Source organism: Babylonia areolata, chromosome 20 (assembly GCF_041734735.1).
Source record: "Babylonia areolata isolate BAREFJ2019XMU chromosome 20, ASM4173473v1, whole genome shotgun sequence".
Taxonomy (NCBI): domain Eukaryota; kingdom Metazoa; phylum Mollusca; class Gastropoda; order Neogastropoda; family Buccinidae; genus Babylonia; species Babylonia areolata.
This window is the reverse complement of record NC_134895.1, coordinates 259,674-280,013: the sequence shown is the minus strand read 5'-3', so window position 1 is coordinate 280,013 and position 20,340 is coordinate 259,674. Positions and strand designations below refer to the sequence as shown.

The following is a 20,340-nucleotide window of genomic DNA, read 5'->3' as shown; positions in this document are numbered from 1 at the left end:
TTAATATCAATCATGTTGTTAGTAAACTGACAGATGTATCACTTATTTTACATAATTCCGGTGCGTATTTTCATGTTTTTGGTATAGCTGAATCTCGATTATCTCACAATAATGTGATTCTGAACTAAAAATGACAGGGTATAATGTTGTCCGTAGAGATCCTACGCGTACTTTGGAAACAGGGTTATTGATATATGTCCACCAGAGCATTAATTTTAAACAAGTGCACCTCCCTGATCTTCATTGTTTTGAATCCTTATGGATACAAGTCAACTTAAAAAGATGTAAACCAGTTCATTTGGGTTTTATTTATCCAGCTGAATATGTTCATTGGAGGGACAATTTTACTCTTTTGATGGAGGACGTTACTTCTTTTTCTGATGAATTAATATTATTGGGCGACTTCAATATTGATTTATTAAAACCTAATAAATTATGGACACATACTGTGGAATCATTTCATCTTACCCAATTGATAGATAAGCCAACTAGAATTACTCCATCTTCACAATCTCTTATTGATCACATTTATGCATCTACAATACATAATATAGTTGAGATATGTTCACCAGATTATGGTTGCAGTGACCACTTTCCTATTTGTTTAACATGGTTAAAGAAAGGTGTCAAAGTTCCTAGAAATTGTCACACATTAATTAAATATAGAGACTTTTCAAAATTCGATCCTGATAAGTTTTTGTTTGATTTAATTAATTCGCATATTTCTGTTGTTTATCAGTTCACAGATCCTGATGAGGCATTTGAAGTTTGGTATCATAATTTTTTAAATGTATATGATAAAAATGCTCCATTAAAATCTAAACGTGTTAGTATTAATTCGAAAGTACCATGGCTTACACAAGATCTTCAAAATGCCATGGATTTAAGAGATGCATTACTAAAAACAGGAACCAAAGAAGAGTATGCTAGACAAAGGAATTTGGTTAAATACCTGAAGCGTGTGGCTAAAAAGAAATATTTTCAAGAACTAGTTTCTTCCAAAGCTGACAGTAAATCAATCTGGAAAGCGATAAACCAGATCACTAATCGTAATGCCAATACTAAAAGTACATCAATCAGTGATATGTCTCCTGATAAACTTAATAGACATTTTTGTGAAATAGGTAGTTCAACTGTAAAATCTGATAGGTATCTAAATAATACTCTTTAAGGTTTAAGTGAATTCTGTACGTCAAAAAATATTTCGTCTGACTCAAAAATTCCCTTAATGGCTGTTCATGAAGTTTGCAATGCATTATCACACTTAAAACAAACTGGAACCAGAAGTTTGGATGGAACTGATAGTAAAATTTTGAAACTTTCTGCACCAGTTGTTTCTGAAACCCTTACTTACATTTGCAATTTATGTATAACGAAAAATCAGTTTCCCAAGGCATTTAAACTGGCAAAAGGCATCCCGCTGTACAAGTCAGGAGATCAAACAGAGCCTTCAAATTATAGACCAATTTCAATCTTGTCTACTTTGTCAAAACCCATAGAAACCCACGTTAAAAACACATTTTTAGTCATTTTAATTCCTTTAATCTGTTTCATCCAAGTCAGTCTGGTTTCAGACCTAATCATTCATGCCACACTGCACTAACATCCTTAGTTGACAAGTGGCTGACTAATATAAATAATAATAACTTTACTGGAGTTCTATTTGTAGACTTCGCAAAAGCCTTTGATGTGATTGATCAAGCACTTCTTCGTAAAAAAAACTTAGAATTTATGGCTTATCAAACAATACATTAGATCTCTTGCACTCATTTTTATCTGATAGGAAACAACTGGTGATAATTAATGGAAAAGAATCTTCTCTGTTACCTATTGAATATGGTGTTCCTCAGGGTTCTGTGTTGGGACCAATATTGTTTTCCATTTATATAAATGATTTACCTTTATTTATCACTGCATTATGTGAACTGTTTGCTGATGATACGACTTTATACGTTGACAATTCTAAACTCTCTGAAGTTTCCAGAACATTGCAGGTAAGTATTAATCAGTTAACTGATTGGTCTGAACTAAACCACATGAGTTTGCATCCACAAAAAACCAAATACATGTTGATTACAACCAGACAGAAGCGTCAAACTCTTGCATCGTATTCCTCCTCCCTTTTTATAAATGGCAAAGTCATTGAAGAAGTCGACAGTCACAAGGTTCTTGGGGTAATTATTGATAACAACTTGACCTGGTCTGATCACATATCAATGTTATGTAAAACTATTTCCAAAAAGGTATATCAACTTTCTAAAATAAAACATTTTTTTAAATTTACATACTCGAAAAATATTTTTTCACGCCTACATTGAATCTTATATAAACTATGCCTCAACTGTCTGGGATTCAGTGAGTGATAACATCCTAAAACCACTCCTAAGTCTTCATAGGCGTGCTCTTAAATTAGTTATTCTAAAATCGTCCTCTTTATATGTTTCTGATTATATAGAACTTGATATATTGCCATTGAAAATTAAACTTAAATATAATAAAGCCATATTTATGTTCAGGTTATACCCCACCCTCTCTCAAAAGTAATTTTCCAGTAAATAGTCACCGTCACACACATAAAATAACCTTGCCTCGACCAAGAATTGATCTCTATAAAACAAGTCTCACATACTCTGGTGGATATTTATGGAATTCTATTTCATCTACACTTAATATAAACTCCAGTCTCAGTGTATTCAAAAGACTATATCATAAACATCTAATGTCAGAGCTAATTTCTATGAATCCTTGAAATTACTGAGACTGATAAACAAATGATGTATTCTCAATATCCTTGTCTATTTGTCTATCTCCTTTCCTCCCTTCCTCTTTTCTTCCCTCCTCCCTCTCTTCCTCTCTCTCACTTTCTCTCTCTCTTTCTCTCTCTCTCTCAACAGTTTTCCTCTCTTTCCTTCCTTTCGAAGAGGTGGCGCTGCGCTCAGTGGCGACACAGTGTTTTTGCAGGCTCGTGCTTTTTAGTGTTTTGTGGAGTTTTACCTGTATTAGCCTTTTTATACTTGTGCAAGATGGTGTGTGACTGTTCCAAGTGTGTTGTGGTGTGCCTGCTGTTGCTGCTCCTGTCTGTGTGTGGCTGTTTTAGCCAAACAACCGGTGTCAACCATGACTGGCTTGCCGCGCCCACCCACTACAACATGGCGGACCTACTTCGACTTCGGTCGTCTGCACTGTCCAAGATCCGACCTCGTCTCGATCTTCCAAAGGAGCTAAAGCCCCGCAGACGAGGTCGGAAGGGTGGTGTCAGAGCCAGAAACAAGGTCAGAAAATACAAACCCTATCTACCAACTGTGATCGAGGGCAATGTGCAATCACTCAGAAACAAAACAGACGAACTTTCGGCCAACATTTTATCCTGCTCCGATTTTAAAACGTGCAGTTTAATGTGTTTTACAGAAACGTGGCTAAACAGTTTTATTGCTGATGAACAAGTGTCGTTAGATGGTTTTAGTTTATTCAGGGGGGATAGGACTGAAGATGCGGGGAAGAAGGGGGGAGGTGGGGTGTGTGTTTTTATCAACAAACAATGGTGTCATCCAAACAACATCACTGTCACACACAAGGAATGCTCACCTGTGTTAGAGTTCATGACCCTTGGAATCAGGCCATACTACTTGCCACGGGAATTTTCTCACGTGCAACTGACAGTTGTGTATATTCACCCCAAAGCCAGTGCGAGTGAAGCAGAGAACGCAATTGCCAGCCACGTACACGATCTTGAGGCAAAGGCACCTGACTCTTTGAAACTTTTAACCGGGGATTTTAATCACTGTTCTCTTAAAAAGACACTTCCAAATTTTTACCAGCATGTTACTGTCCCAACCCGCGAGAACAAGACAATTGATTTGTTTTATTCTAATGTACCGGATTCTTATTCTTCTGTACAGCTGCCACCCCTTGGACGTTCTGACCACAGCCTAACCTATCTGTTGCCACTTACAGACCTTTAGTGAAACGTCAGCCGCCTGTGAAAGTGTCAGTGCGTGACTGGTCAGCTGACTCCATTGACACCTTAAGAGGCTGTTTTGAGTGCACAGACTGGAATGTGTTTGTTGAGGCCACGGACAATGTATGTGAATTAACAGATACAGTTACAGATTACATTAAGTTTTGTGAAGATTGTGTTGTTCCAGCTAGAGATGTTAAAATTTTTGCCAATAACAAACCCTGGATTTCGAAACGTATCAAAGGTACTCTTAATGCTAAGAAAAGTGCTTTTAAGGGAGGGGTAAAAGAAGAGATTAGGGAAGCACAAAGACAGGTTAAGAAAGACTTGCAAGAGGGCAGAGAAAACTATAAGCGGAAAATAGAAAACAAATTACTCAGCAACAACATGAAAGGGGTGTGGGAAGGGATGAAACTAATGAGTGGATACAAAGGTAGGAAGGGGGGGAAAGAAACGGTTTTATCATCATCAGAAGAAGAAGCAAACAAACTGAATGACTTTTTTGCTCGTTTTGATTGTCACGATTTTAGCGCAGAAAGACAAGATTTAAGTGATATTTTAAATGTTAAGAAGGACGAATGCATTGTTGTGTCTGAAGAGGAAGTGCTTTCACAATTAAAACGAGTGAAACCAAACAAAGCACCTGGTCCTGATATGATCCGATCAAATACACTGAAATACTGTGCAGCTCAGCTCTACCAGATTTTAACAATTATTTTTAATCAGTCTCTTAGTGAATGCAAAATACCATCTATCTGGAAAACTTCCTGCATTATACCTGTACCTAAGAAAACACATGTTTCATGTATGAATGACCTCCGTCCTGTAGCACTGACATCTGCTGTGATGAAAGTTTTTGAGAGAGTGATACTTGTCTATCTGCAGGAGTCTGTCAAACCATTTTTAGACCCCTTGCAATTTGCATACAGGAGAAACAGATGTACGGATGATGCAATACTGTTTGTCTTGAACAAAATCTATGAACACCTAGACAAATCAAATACCTGTGTCCGCTTGATGTTCTTTGATTTTTCTAGTGCTTTTAATACAATTCAACCTCACCTCTTAGCAAAAAAGCTGATGCACATGGGACTCGCTTTTCCGACGATTTTATGGGTTTTAGACTATCTTACTAAAAGGCCTCAGTTTGTAAAATTAAATGATTTTATGTCTACTGTCTCTTTCACAAACACAGGTGCACCACAAGGTACAGTCCTCTCGCCTTTTCTTTTTACCTTGTATACGGCTGAATGCAGAAGTCTGACCAATTCGTGTCCCCTCGTTAAGTTTGCAGATGACTCCGCACTGACAGGACTTATTACTGATGACGATGACACTGACTACCGAAGAGAAATTGACAGGTTTGTGAACTGGTGTGAAGAAAATTTCCTTGAGCTGAATGTTGGCAAAACCAAAGAGCTTGTAATCGACTTCAGAAAAAAGAAATCAACTTTAAGTAAAATCATCACAAAAAATGAAGTGGTCGAACAAGTAGACTCATACAAATATCTCGGTGTGATAATCGACAATAAGCTGTCTTGGAATGAAAACTCAACTGCACTCATTAAAAAGAGCAACAGTCGCATGTACTGTCTTAGAAAAATGAAATCTTTTAATGTATGCAAGCAGATGCTCCAAATGTTTTACACATCTGTTGTCTGTAGTGTTTTAACATACGGAGCCGTGTGCTGGGGGGGAAACCTGACCAAACATGACAAAGACAGGTTGGAAAAAGTCATTAGGAAAGCGGGTGGGGTGGTGGGTATAAGACAAGACACCTTTAGCGACATGCACAATAGAAAACTGACTGACAGACTAATAACAATTTTGACCGACGTAAGACACCCACTACATGATGACATTAACAGCAGAAGGTCAGACATAAGTGGTAGGTTTAGAGCTCCACGCGCAAGAACATCTCGATACATTAATTCATTTATTCCTACAGCCATTCGCGCACACAATCAAAACATCCAATACACTAAGTGAACCCTCCCACCCCCCAAGCCCCCTCGCCACAGCAACACCTGAACTTCACCAGCAGACGAGTGTATGGGAGCAGACATTATGCGTGCATGTGGGACTGAGCGGGTGAGCACGGGCAAGCAAGCATTTGTGTGTGTGTGTGATCGGAAGTGATTTTTAAATATTTTCTTATTTTACTTGGATTTCATGTATCTTAATGTTAATGTTCTAATCTTATTGGCGTGACATATGTTATGTGCATGCATACGTTGTTTGTGTGTGTGTGAGTGTGTGTGTGTGCGTGTGTGTGTGTGTGTGTGTGTGTGCATTTTACTTATATATACGATTTATTCCCTTGATGTTTTTATTTATGTATTGTTGTACAATACCTTATGGTCTTAACGTGTGTGTGTGTGTGTGTGTGTGTGTGTGTGTGTGTGTGTGTGTGTGCATGTGTGTGTGTGTGTGTGGGTGTGTGTGCGTGCGTGCGCGCATGTCATTTTTAGTAATCTTATGCCCTTTTTTGTTGTTGGATGTTTTCATTTGTAAATATTGTTGTGCAATACCCTATTGTCTTAACATGAGTATGTGTGTGGGGGGAGTGGGGGGGTTAGTATATCGTCAGCTATTGGGAATTCTTATTTGACTAGTTTTAATCTCTTCTTATGTTGCGCATGATTTTATGCCAGTGTTTACAATGAGCCTGTGATTGCACAACTTAATTTCCATGTGGATTAATAAAGTGTTTTTGATTTGATTTGATTGATTGATTGATCGTATCTCTTCCTCTCTTACCTTCTTCTTCCCTCTGTCCTTCACGCAAAAGCAAAGTTAATTTGTGGGGAACTGTGTATTTTCTATGCCATTTATTGTTCTTGTTGTTGTTGCCATGCAAAGTGGGGAATTTTTTTTCCTTCTTCTTCTTTTTTCAGTCTTCTTGTATTTCCTAGATTATACGTTTTCTTTACGAGGGTAGGATGAAAACAGGCCGATAAGTGCCTGTTCTTTTTCCTTAATAAAAAAGTTTCGATTTCGATTTCGATTTCTCTCTGTCTCTATCCCCCATTCACTCTCCCCCTCCCACCCACTTCTCTCTCTCTATCTCTCTGTCTCTATCCGCCATTCACTCTCCCCCTCCCACCCCCCTTCTCTCTCTCCCTCTCTCTCTCTCTCTGTCTCTATCCGCCATTCACTCTCCCCCTCCCACCCCCCTCCCACCCCCTTCTCTCTCTCTCTCTGTCTCTATCCGGCATTCACTCTCCCCCTCCCACCCCCCTTCTCTCTCTCTCTCCCTCTCTCTCACTGTCTATCCACCATTCACTCTCCACCTCCCACCCCCTTCTCTCTCTCTCTCTCTCTCTCTCTCTCTCTCTGTCTCTATCCGCCATTCACTCTCCCCCTCCCACCCCCCTTCTCTCTCTCTCTCTCTCTCTCTCTCTCTCTCCCTCTCTCTCTCTCTCTCACTGTCTATCCACCATTCACTCTCCACCTCCCACCCCCTTCTCTCTCTCTCTCTCTCTCTCTCTCTCTCTCTGTCTCTATCCGCCATTCACTCTCCCCCTCCCACCCCCCTTTTCTCTCTCTCTCTCTCTCTCTCTCTCTCTCCCTCTCTCTCTCTCTCACTATCCACCATTCACTCTCCACCTCCCACCCCCTTCTCTCTCTCTCTCTGTCTCTATCCGCCATTCACTCTCCCACTCCCAACTCCCTTCTCTCTCTCTCTGTCTATCCGCCATTCACTCTCCCCCTCCCACCCCCTTCTCTCTCTCTCCCTCTCTCTCTGTCTCTATCCGCATTCACTCTCCCCCTCCCACCTCCTCCCTATCTCTCTATCCGCCATTCACTCTCCCCCTCCACCCACCCCCCTCTCTCTCTCTCTATCCGCCATTCACTCTCCCGCTCCCACCCCCTTCTCTCTCTCTCCCTCTCTCTGTCTCTATCCGCCATTCACTCTCCCGCTCCCACCCCTTTCTCTCTCTCTCCCTCTCTCTGTCTCTATCCGCCATTCACTCTCCCCCTCCCACCCCCTTCTCTCTCTCTCTCTATCCGCCATTCACTCTCCCCCTCCCACCCCCTTCTCTCTCTCTCTGTCTCTATCCGCCATTCACTCTCCCCCTCCCACCCCTTTCTCTCTCTCTCTCTGTCTCTATCCGCCATTCACTCTCCCACTCCCACCCCTTTCTCTCTCTCTCCCTCTCTCTGTCTCTATCCGCCATTCACTCTCCCCCTCCCACCCCCTTCTCTCTCTCTCTCTATCCGCCATTCACTCTCCCCCTCCCACCCCCTTCTCTCTCTCTCTCTCTATCCGCCATTCACTCTCCCCCTCCCACCCCTTTCTCTCTCTCTCTCTCTCTCTGTCTCTATCCGCCATTCACTCTCCCCCTCCCACCCCTTTCTCTCTCTCCCTCTCTCTGTCTCTATCCGCATTCACTCTCCCCCTCCCACCCCCTTCTCTCTCATACTATGTTTAGAACAGCAGCAGTGAAACACTCATATATGGGTCGTAGAAGCGGGGGGTTACTGCTGCTTGTCCATAAAAACCTGAGCAAATTCATAACACCAATAGTGGTTAATACCGAGCATGTGGTCTGCATCAAGATTTCTAAGTGCATGCTACAATGGGACAAAGATCTGCTTATGGTATTTGTTTATATCCCACCATCAGGTTCAGTACACTATAAAACATCAAATTTTACTTGCCATATAGATGCCCTTGATCATTGTATTCTAGACTTAATAAATCGTTACCCACAGGCCCATTTGATATGTAGTGGAGACTTTAATGCAAGGACAGCCAATCTCCAAGTAACGTGGTCACACACCGATCTGACCTCCAGACCCCTCCACTTAACTCCTTTCTTCAAAGAATCAAGGCTGTCAAAAGATGACACATTGAATATTTTTGGTGAAACTATGTTAAATTTCTGTGCATGCTTTGATTTATGTATCCTGAACGGTTATAACCATAGTAACTTTAGTCCTGGCTACACCTTCATATCAGCACATGGATGTAGCGTTATCGATTACTGCCTTGTTTCCAGCCATTTCATTGACAATATTACCAGTTTTTCAGTTTGCAGCAGAGTTGATTCAGAACATATGCCAGTTTTGTTTGAAATCAAAGGGGAATCACCAGTGCTATGTTCGCTCCATTATGAAACAGAAAGAATTGTCTGGAGAAAGGGAAGGATGACAGAATTTACAAAAATATCTAATAGCGATTTGTTCTTTCATAACATAGATTATGCATCCTCTTTGATTGATACAAATATCAACACAGCTCTTCAGGAACTTACGAGCTGTCTAATGAATGCTAGTGCCTGTGTACGCTCAAAGCGCCCTGCTAGAAGCATTGTCAAAAGAAAAACATGGTTTGATAAAGAATGCCAGGAAAACAAAAGAATAGTTAGATCAGCGCTGACACTTTTTAAAAGATCTGGGAACGTAAATGAGCAAAACATCTATCTACAGCTAAGAAGGAAATATAACAATCTAAAGAACCTGAAAAGGCGTAACTTTAATCAAGGGCGCATCGATTCTCTGATGAGTGTTGCAAACGATTCTCAGGCTTTCTGGTCAGAGATCAGTAAATATCGCAGTAGAACCCACTTAGCTAACAACATTTCTCAGGATGAGTGGCTGGTCCACTTCGACCATCTGCTGAATTCTGGCTATGAAGAGAATCAGCACCAACCTGCACTTAACGTCTCGGATATGGTATTCGATTGTATCCTGGATTCAGACATTACAGCAGAGGAAATTAAGCAAGCCATCCAAGGTCTTAAAAATGGCAAAGCTGCTGGACCAGATGATCTTATAAGTGAAATCTTGAAAGCTTCAATAGACCCAATACTCCCTTTCCTAGTTACATACTTCAACAAACTTTTTAGAGATGGTATTTTTCCAGAGGAATGGACGAAATCTATCATAATCCCTCTATTTAAAAATGGGGATGCTAATGATACTAACAACTATCGGGGTATTTCTCTGATCAATAACTTAAGTAAAGTTTTCACAAGCATTTTGAATAATCGACTCGTTTCTTGGGCAGAAACGAACTCAATTATTTCAGAAGCACAAGCGGGATTTAGAAAATCATATTCCACCACTGACCACATTTTCACTCTGCATGCCTGCATCGAGAAGCATCTGTCAAGAAATAAGAAATTTTATGTAGCATTCATAGATTTCAGTAAAGCCTTCGACAGAGTACAACACAGCCTATTGTTCGGTGTACTGCTTAGAAATGGTGTTAAAGGTAGAATGTTCAATATTTTGAGGAGTATGTATAGTACGATACAATCTTGTGTTAGATGTGGTAATTCATGCACCAAATATTTTAAATGTTTGCAAGGTCTGAAACAAGGATGCTCATTAAGCCCAACTCTATTCTCGTTCTTTATTAATGAGCTTGCACATGAAATGTTTACGCGGGGTAAGCATGGAATACAGTTCCAACCAAATGATATTGAAATCTTTATTTTACTATTTGCTGATGATATTGCTCTTATGTCTTCCACCATTTCAGGTTTACAAAATCAGCTGAATGTTCTACATGAGTGTGCACAAAGATTACGCTTGAAAGTGAACCTAGATAAAAGTAAAGTTATAGTTTTTCGTAAAGGTGGATACTTAGGAAAGAAAGAACATTGGTTTTATGGTCAAGATTGCTTAGAAATAGTTAACTCTTACAAATATTTAGGTGTCCTATTTTCAACTAAACTTAGTTTTGAAGTTGCTACTGGCTTTGAACATGTTATTCGTGCTAAGAAAGCTACCTTCGTAATTTTGAAAACTTTAAGGAAACTTGGATACTATTCTCCTAAACTGTTTTTCAAGCTCTTTGATGCTCAGGTCGTTCCCTCGCTTTTGTATGGCTCGGAGCTATGGGGTTTCAAACCACGAGAATCCATAGAAAGGATCCATTTGCAAGCTTGCAAGTTACTGCTAAACGTCCCACCTTTCACTCCTAATGATATGGTATACGGCGAACTTGGAAGATACCCATTGTTTATAAACTCTGCCGCGAGATGTATACTATATTGGTTTCGGCTACATAAACAGCCATTGTCTAGATATTCTAGGAAAGCCTATGATATGCTTTACGACATACAAAACAGAAGTAACAATGCACAAAACTGGGTTACTTACGTAAAGAACCTTCTCTGTACCAATGGTTTCGGTTATGTTTGGATGTTTGGAGCAGTTGGGGATGAGAAACTCTTCATACGCATATTTAAAGAGCGCTTACAGAACTGCTTTTGTCAGCGTTGGTATGCGCATGTGTCAGAAAGCAGGCGCTTTGAATTTTATCACTCGTTTAAAAGCGCCATTGAATGTGAAAAATACCTTGATCACATTAATAATAGATATTTCAAAACAATATTTACACGCTTCAGAATGGGTGTTTCGGCTATAAATAGCCACATCCACCGCTTTTCCCCTGTTGGTCAAATGGGTTGCCCTCTTTGTTCTGCTGACTGTGAAGATGAATTCCATGTACTGTTTGAATGCTCAAACTACAGTGACCTCAGGTTGAAATATTGTATAAATAGTTCCAACTCACACTTGACACGGGATCAGCAATGTGCAAGTATTTTGAATGGTGGACTCGGCAGTAAACTAAATCTTTCAAAGTTTCTTTTTCTGGCTTTTAAACGCAGAGACTTAATGAATCATGAATCATTACCAACAACTAGTTAAGGTACGAAAATGATTAATTATGTTTTGCCATTGCCTTTTTCAAGTGTCTTCTCACAAGGATGGTCTCTAGCTGATACAGTGGGGACGAAAGATTTATTTATTCATTTATTTGTTTATCTGTTTACCTGTCTGTTATTTATCTACTTATTTGTGTGCCTTGTGTACGTTTCTTTATGTATATTATGTTTGCAACGGGTCACAGGCCTATACGCAATTAAAACATTTGTTCTTGTTCTTGTTCTCTCTCTCTCTCTCTGTCTCTATCCGCCATTCACTCTCCCCCACCCACCCCCCTTCTCTCTCTCTCTCTCTCTCTCTCTCCCTCTCTCTCTCTCTCACTGTCTATCCACCATTCACTCTCCACCTCCCACCCCCTTCTCTCTCTCTCTCTCTCTCTCTCTCTCTCTGTCTCTATCCGCCATTCACTCTCCCCCTCCCACCCCCTTCTCTCTCTCTCTCTCTCTCTCTGTCTCTATCCGCCATTCACTCTCCCCCTCCCACCCCCCTTTTCTCTCTCTCTCTCTCTCTCTCTCTCTCCCTCTCTCTCTCTCTCACTGTCTATCCACCATTCACTCTCCACCTCCCACCCCCTTCTCTCTCTCTCTCTGTCTCTATCCGCCATTCACTCTCCCACTCCCAACTCCCTTCTCTCTCTCTCTGTCTATCCGCCATTCACTCTCCCCCTCCCACCCCCTTCTCTCTCTCTCCCTCTCTCTCTGTCTCTATCCGCATTCACTCTCCCCCTCCCACCTCCTCCCTATCTCTCTATCCGCCATTCACTCTCCCCCTCCCACCCCTTTCTCTCTCTCTCTCTGTCTCTATCCGCCATTCACTCTCCCACTCCCACCCCTTTCTCTCTCTCTCCCTCTCTCTGTCTCTATCCGCCATTCACTCTCCCCCTCCCACCCCCTTCTCTCTCTCTCTCTCTATCCGCCATTCACTCTCCCCCTCCCACCCCTTTCTCTCTCTCTCTCTCTCTCTCTCTCTCTCTGTCTCTATCCGCCATTCACTCTCCCACTCCCACCCCTTTCTCTCTCTCCCTCTCTTTGTCTCTATCCGCCATTCACTCTCCCCCTCCCACCCCTTTCTCTCTCTCTCCCTCTCTCTGTCTCTATCCGCATTCACTCTCCCCCTCCCACCCCCTTCTCTCTCTCTCCCTCTCTCTGTCTCTATCCGCCATTCACTCTCCCCCTCCCACCCCCTTCTCTCTCTCTCCCTCTCTCTGTCTCTATCCGCCATTCACTCTCCCCCTCCCACCCCCTTCTCTCTCTCTGTCTCTATCCGCCATTCACTCTCACCCTCCCACCCCCTTCTCTCTCTCTCCCTCTCTCTGTCTATCCGCCATTCACTCTCCCCCTCCCACCCCCTTCTCTCTCTCTATCCGCCATTCACTCTCCCCCTCCCACCCCTTTCTCTCTCTCTCCCTCTCTCTGTCTCTATCCGCCATTCACTCTCCCCCTCCCACCCCTTTCTCTCTCTCTCCCTCTCTCTGTCTCTATCCGCCATTCACTCTCCCCCTCCCACCCCCTTCTCTCTCTCTGTCTCTATCCGCCATTCACTCTCACCCTCCCACCCCCTTCTCTCTCTCTCCCTCTCTCTGTCTCTATCCGCCATTCACTCTCCCCCTCCCACCCCCTTCTCTCTCTCTGTCTCTATCCGCCATTCACTCTCACCCTCCCACCCCCTTCTCTCTCTCTCCCTCTCTCTGTCTCTATCCGCCATTCACTCTCCCCCTCCCACCCCTTTCTCTCTCTCTCCCTCTCTCTGTCTCTATCCGCCATTCACTCTCCCCCTCCCACCCCCTTCTCTCTCTCTGTCTCTATCCGCCATTCACTCTCCCCCTCCCATCCCTCTCTCTCTCTCTATCTCTGTGTCTCTGTCTCTATCCGCCATTCACTGTCCCCCTCCCACCCCTTTTTCTCATTCTCTCTCTCTCTCTCCGCATTCTCTCTCCCTCCCACCCCCCTTCTCTCTCTCTCTCTCCGCATTCTCTCTCCCCCTCCCACCCCCCTTCTCTCTCTCTATCCGCATTCACTCTCCCCCTCCCACCCCTCTCTCTCTCTCTCTCTCTCTCTCTCTCTCTCTCTCTCTACATATATATATATATATATATATATATATATATATATATATGTATATGTCTGTCAGTCTGTCTGCCTGGCTGTCTGTCTGTCTCTTTCTGTCTGTTAATCTGTCTGTCTGTCTCTCTCTAGATATATCTCTCTGTCTGGCTGGCTGTCTGGCTGTCTCTGTCTGTCAATCTCTCTGTCTATCTATTTGTCTGTCTGTCTATCTGTTTGTCTGTCGGTCTGTCTGTGTCTCTTTATGTCTTTCTGTTTTTCTGTCCGTCTCTCTCTTCCTCTAGATATATCTGCCTGTCTGTCTGTCTGTCTGTCTGGCTGTTTGTCTGGCTGTCTGTCTGTCTGTCTGTCTGTCTGTGTCTCTTTCTGTATGTTTGTTTGTCTGTCTGTCTCTCTGGATATATCTCTCTGCCTGTCTGTGTGCCCGTCTGTCTTCATGGCTCTGTCTGTCCGTCTGTCTGTCTGTCTCTCTCTCTTTCTCCCCCTCTCTCTCTCTCTCTCTCTCTATCCACTATACACCCTTCCCCTTTCCCTTCCACCACCCCTTCTCTCTCTCTCTCTCTCTCCCTCTCTCTCTCTCTCTCTCTCTCTGTCTCTCTGTTTGTCTCTATCCGCCATTCACTCTCCCCTCCCACCCACCCCGCTCTCTCTCTCTCTCTGTCTCTATCCGCCATTCACTCTCCCCCTCCCACCCCCCTTCTCTCTCTCTCCCTCTCTCTGTCTCTATCCGCCATTCACTCTCCACCTCCCACCCCCTTCTCTCTCTCTCTCTCTCTCTCTCTCTCTCTCCTTCTCTCTGTCTCTATCCGCCATTCACTCTCCCCCTCCCACCCCTTTCTCTCTCTCTCTCTCTCTGTGTCTCTGTCTCTCTCTCTGTCTCTATCCGCCATTCACTCTCCCCCTCCCACCCCTTCTCTCTCTCTCTCTGCCTCTATCCGCCATTCACTCTCTCCCTCCCACCCCTTCTCTCTCTCTCTCTCTCTGTCTCTCTGACGCATGAGCAGTCAGACGGGAACAAAAATCACGTGAAAAATGCTCGAACTGTCACAGCTAAACCTTTCTCTTTTCTCTCATGGAATGTGAATGGTTTAATGCCTAAACTTTCTGACACTGATTTTATATCATTTGTTCGTGGTTTTGATTTTGTTTGTTTTCTTGAAACCTTTATGGAAACTTGTCAACCAGATTTGTTTGTTGGTTATAAATTATTTTGCAAATCAGCAATAAAGTTTACAAAGCAAGGGAGAAGATCTGGAGGTGTGATTTGTCTGATAAAACATGAATTCCTTCCTTTTGTTAAGAATATAGAGATAACGAAATATATGAATTGTTGTGTGTTTTTGATTGACAAACAGCTCTTTGGTACAGACAAAGATGTGATGTATGTGTGTGCATATGTTCAACCTGAAGGCTCTCCTTTTTATTCTCACTTTGACCTTGATAATGGAATTGCTATGCTAGAAGAATGCCTGATTGATTGTGTACTTGGAAAAGATGTTTATCTCATCTTATGTGGAGATCTGAACAGTAGGACATCGAATGTTTCTCAAGATTATCTTGATAAAGTTTTTGATACACAGTGTAAAAGTGAAACATATTCATCCAAACGTTGTTCTGAAGATAGTCATCTGAATAATTATGGTAAGTTACTTTTGAATGTATGCACTGCTTTAGGCTTGTGTATTCTCAATGGTTCATGTAAGGGCGACCTACAAGGTCGTTATACATATATATCTGATTCCGGATGTAGTGTCACTGATTATTTTATTTTTTCAAATGATCTATTGTCTCTTGTCTATGAAACATGTGAACTGAAAGTAGATGAAAGGATAGATTCTGATCATATGCCTGTTGTAGCCAATGTTTATTTTCCGAATGAGAACAAACTGTTTTGTGATAAAAAGACAAATGTTGTTGAAGTCTTAGAAAAGATTGTGTGGAACGAAACAAATGCATGTGATTATTATGATAATTTATCTAGGGAAGATACATTTACAAAGCTTGAGGTCGCTGTTAATTTAATAGATTTTGATGTAAATGCTGCTCTAGACATGTTTAATGAATGTATCAAAGAATGTGCTGAGTGTATGAAGAAATGTATTGTTGTTAATCCAAATGGAAAAGAACGTGACTGGTTTGATCAGGAGTGTAAAGCTGGTAGACGAAATGTTAGGTCTTTGTTAAGAACGTGTAGAAGGACATTAAAGGCTGAAGATCGACAAGAATTTCTTATTGCCAGACGTGAATATAAAAATTTAGTGAAGAGAAAAAGAAAACAATTTAATGATGAAATGCTGAATAATCTAGTTAATTCGGTAAGAAACCAAAAAGAGTTTTGGGATACAGTACGTAAAGTTTCATTTAAAAACAAACAGTCTAAAAGTAATATAGATATCGAAGTATGGTTTTGTCACTTTAAATCTTTACTAGATACAAAAGTAGAAAATTGTAGATTCATTGAAGATGTACAAGACGAAGAAAATGATGAATACATGAACCGTCCTATAACGAAAGAAGAAATATTACTAGCCTTAAGAAAACTTAAAAATAAAAAAGCAGCTGGTCCTGATGGCATAATAAGTGAGTTATTAAAGAATGATAATAGTCTAGTAATGGAATTTTTCTTAAAATTGTTCAATAGGCTTTTTGAAAATGGAGAGTTTCCCTTAAATTGGACTGAATCAGTTATTTTGCCACTTTTCAAAAAAGGTAATATCCACGATCCCAATAATTATAGAGGAATTTGTCTCAGTGATGTAAGCAGTAAAGTATTTGGTTTGATTATCAATAACAGATTACAAGAGTGGATAGAGGAGAATAATATTACTGGTGAGCATCAAGCGGGCTTCAAAAGAGGATATTCTACCACAGATCACATGTTCACATTACTTGCACTCATACAGAAACAGTTTTCATTTAATCGTAAACTCTATGTAGCGTTTATCGACTTTGAAAAAGCGTTTGATTCCATCAATAGAAATCTTCTTTGGCCTATTTTGTTTAAAAATGGTATCAAAGGTAAACTGTATAAATGTATTAAAAGTATGTATGATAATGTTAAAGCAAGAGTTAGATGTGGAGCAAGACTAACGGACTATATTAACTGTACAGCAGGTGTAAGGCAAGGAGACCCATGTAGCCCAGTATTATTTTCGGTCTTTATAAATGAGCTAGCGTTAGAGGTTATTAACAATGGAAGGCATGGAGCAACATTCTTAAATGATCCATTTGAACTGTTCATTCTTCTTTTGGCTGATGATGTGGTTTTGTTTTCAGAAACTGTTGTTGGTTTACAAACTCAACTGAACAATTTACATAGGGCAGCTGTATCACTTAAATTAAAGGTCAACATGTCCAAAAGTAATATAATTGTTTTTCGAAAGGGTGGGTATTTAGGTGCAAGGGAAAGATGGGTTTATAACGGTACCATTATGCCTGTGGTGAATGTTTACAAATATTTGGGAATTCTTTTTTCTACTCGTCTTAGCTTCGTTGTTGCTTGCAAAGATCTAGCCAGTAGGGCCAAAAATGCTTTATTACGTATTATGCAAAAGTTATATGTTCTTAATAATAATTCGTTTGAGTTATTTATAAAAATGTTCGATGCACAAGTGCAACCAATTGTGCAGTATGGTTCTCAATTATGGGGTTTGGATAAGGCTGTTGTACATTGTGAGTCTGTTCATTTATTTGCTGTTAAACGATTTTTGGGTGTAGATAGGCGGACACCAAATGATTTAGTATATGGTGAAACAAATCGATATCCAATATCTGTTAACTCTGCAGTTAGTTGTATTCGCTATTGGTTAAGAATATTACAAATGGAAGATTCAAGACTGCCATACAAAGCTTACCAAATGTTATACGAACTGGATAGTAGGGGTAAAATCAACTGGGCATCAAATGTGCGCCTCTGTCTGTTTAAACATGGTTTTGGACATGTGTGGCTGAATCAAGGTGTAGGCTGTGAAGTAGGTTTTATAAATGTTTTTCGACAACGTCTAATAGATAGCAGATGGCAGGAATGGAATCAGCACATCTCGACTAGTGAAAGGTTTGAGATATATAGAACATTTTGTGTCTCGCATGATGTGAAACCATATTTGCTTCTGAATCTTGATAAACATATAAAGTATATCACAACAAGGTTTAGACTGGGTGTTTCTGATTTGGCTGTACATAGGTATAGATACAAAAAAGTGAAAGAATCTGATTTGATTTGTCCTATGTGTAAACGTTCAAAAGAAGATGAAGTTCATTTTGTTCTTTGTTGTGAAGTACTGAAAGAAATCAGAGAAACTTTTATTCGACCCAGATACTATCGACAACCTTGTCTCTTCAAATTGGTCCTATTGTTGTCTTGTACTGACCATGATGTTGTGCGAAATTTGTCTCTGTTTTTCTACAAAGCATTTAGATACAGGGAAATTCTTACTTCTTAATGTTCCTGATATATCCATAGCTGCATTGTTTTGATCTGTATGTCTTAAATGATATGATTATTGTCTGTTCACTTTCCCCTTCATGAGGGGCCTAGGCCTAAAATGAATAAACCATCTGAATCTGAATCTGAATCTCTCTGTCTCTATCCGACATTCACTCTCCCCCTCCCATCCCCCTTCTCTCTCTCTCTCTCTCTCTCTCTCTCTCTCTCTCTCTCTCTCTGTGTCCCTCTCTCTGTCTCTATCCGCCATTCACTCTCCCCCTCCCACCCCTTTCTCTCTCTCTCTCTGTGTCCCTATCTCTGTCTCTATCCGCCATTCACTCTCCCCCTCCCACCCCTTCTCTCTCTCTCTCTCTCTCTGTCTCTATCCGCCATTCACTCTCCCCCTCCCACCCCCTCTCTCTCTGTCCCTCTCTCTGTCTCTATCCGCCATTCACTCTCCCCCTCCCACCCCCTCTCTCTCTGTCCCTCTCTCTGTCTCTATCCGCCATTCACTCTCCCCCTCCCACCCCTTCTCTCTCTCTCTGTCCCTCTCTCTGTCTCTATCCGCCATTAACTCTCCCCCTCCCACCCCTTTCTCTCTCTCTCTCTCTCTCTCTGTGTCCCTCTCTCTTTCTCTATCCGCCATTCACTCTCCCCCTCCCACCCCTTTCTCTCTCTCTCTCTGTGTCCCTATCTCTGTCTCTATCCGCCATTCACTCTCCCCCTCCCACCCCTTCTCTCTCTCTCTCTCTCTCTCTCTCTGTCTCTATCCGCCATTCACTCTCCCCCTCCCACCCCTTCTCTCTCTCTCTCTCTCTCTCTCTGTGTGTCTCTATCCGCCATTCACTCTCCCCCTCCCACCCCCTCTCTCTCTGTCCCTCTCTCTGTCTCTATCCGCCATTCACTCTCCCCCTCCCACCCCTTCTCTCTCTCTCTCTCTCTCTCTCTGTGTCTCTATCCGCCATTCACTCTCCCCCTCCCACCCCCTCTCTCTCTGTCCCTCTCTCTGTCTCTATCCGCCATTCACTCTCCCCCTCCCACCCCTTCTCTCTCTCTCTGTCCCTCTCTCTGTCTCTATCCGCCATTAACTCTCCCCCTCCCACCCCTTTCTCTCTCTCTCTCTCTCTCTCTCTGTGTCCCTCTCTCTTTCTCTATCCGCCATTCACTCTCCCCCTCCCACCCCCTCTCTCTCTGCCCCTCTCTCTGTCTCTATCCGCCATTCACTCTCCTCCTCCCACCCCTTCTCTCTCTCTCTCTCTCTCTCTCTCTGTCTCTATCCGCCATTCACTCTCCTCCTCCCACCCCTTCTCTCTCTCTCTCTCTCTCTCTCTCTCTCTCTCTGTCTCTATCCGCCATTCACTCTCCCCCTCCCACCCCTTCTCTCTCTCTCTGTCCCTCTCTCTGTCTCTATCCGCCATTCACTCTCCTCCTCCCACCCCTTTCTCTCTCTCTCTCTCTCTCTCTGTCCCTCTCTCTGTCTCTATCCGCCATTCACTCTCCCCCTCCCACCCCTTCTCTCTCTCTCTCTCTCTCTCTGTCTCTCTCTCTGTCTCTATCCGCCATTCACTCTCCCCCTCCCACCCCTTTCTCTCTCTCTCTCTCTCTCTCTCTGTCTCTATCCGCATTCACTCTCCCCCTCCCACCCCTTTCTCTCTCTCTCTCTGTCTCTGTCTCTCTCTGTGTCTCTGTCTCTCTCTCTGTCTCTATCCGCCATTCACTCTCCCCCTCCCACCCCTTTCTCTCTCTCTCTCTGTCTCTGTCCGCCATTCACTCTCACCCTCCCACCCCTTTCTCTCTCTCTCTCTCTCTCTCTGTGTCTCTATCCGCATTCACTCTCCCCCTCCCACCCCCTCCCTATCTCTCTATCCGCATTCACTCTCCCCCTCCCACCCCCTCCCTATCTCTCTATCCGCATTCACTCTCCCCCTCCCACCCCCTCCCTATCTCTCTATCCGCATTAACTCTCCCCCTCCCACCCCCTCCCTATCTCTCTATCCGCCATTCACTCTCCCGCTCCCACCCCTTTCTCTCTCTCTCCCTCTCTCTGTCTCTATCCGCCATTCACTCTCCCGCTCCCACCCCTTTCTCTCTCTCTCCCTCTCTCTGTCTCTATCCGCCATTCACTCTCCCCCTCCCACCCCTTTCTCTCTCTCTCCCTCTCTCTGTCTCTATCCGCCATTCACTCTCCCGCTCCCACCCCTTTCTCT

General features: G+C 42.6%; 2 protein-coding genes across 6 annotated transcripts in view; one reads left to right on the top strand and one right to left on the bottom strand.

Annotated features, from left to right (window-relative positions):
* Positions 1-20,340, bottom strand: part of LOC143294857 (uncharacterized) — a 48,165-nt gene that overhangs the window by 15,483 nt on the left and 12,342 nt on the right. The window lies entirely within an intron of this gene.
* LOC143294839 (uncharacterized) lies at positions 2,965-6,233 on the top strand. Its single transcript, XM_076606344.1, has 2 exons — positions 2,965-3,272; positions 3,900-6,233. The coding sequence occupies exons 1-2, from the start codon at positions 3,024-3,026 to the stop codon at positions 3,960-3,962; spliced, it is 312 nt and encodes a 103-aa protein (XP_076462459.1). The 5' UTR covers positions 2,965-3,023; the 3' UTR covers positions 3,963-6,233.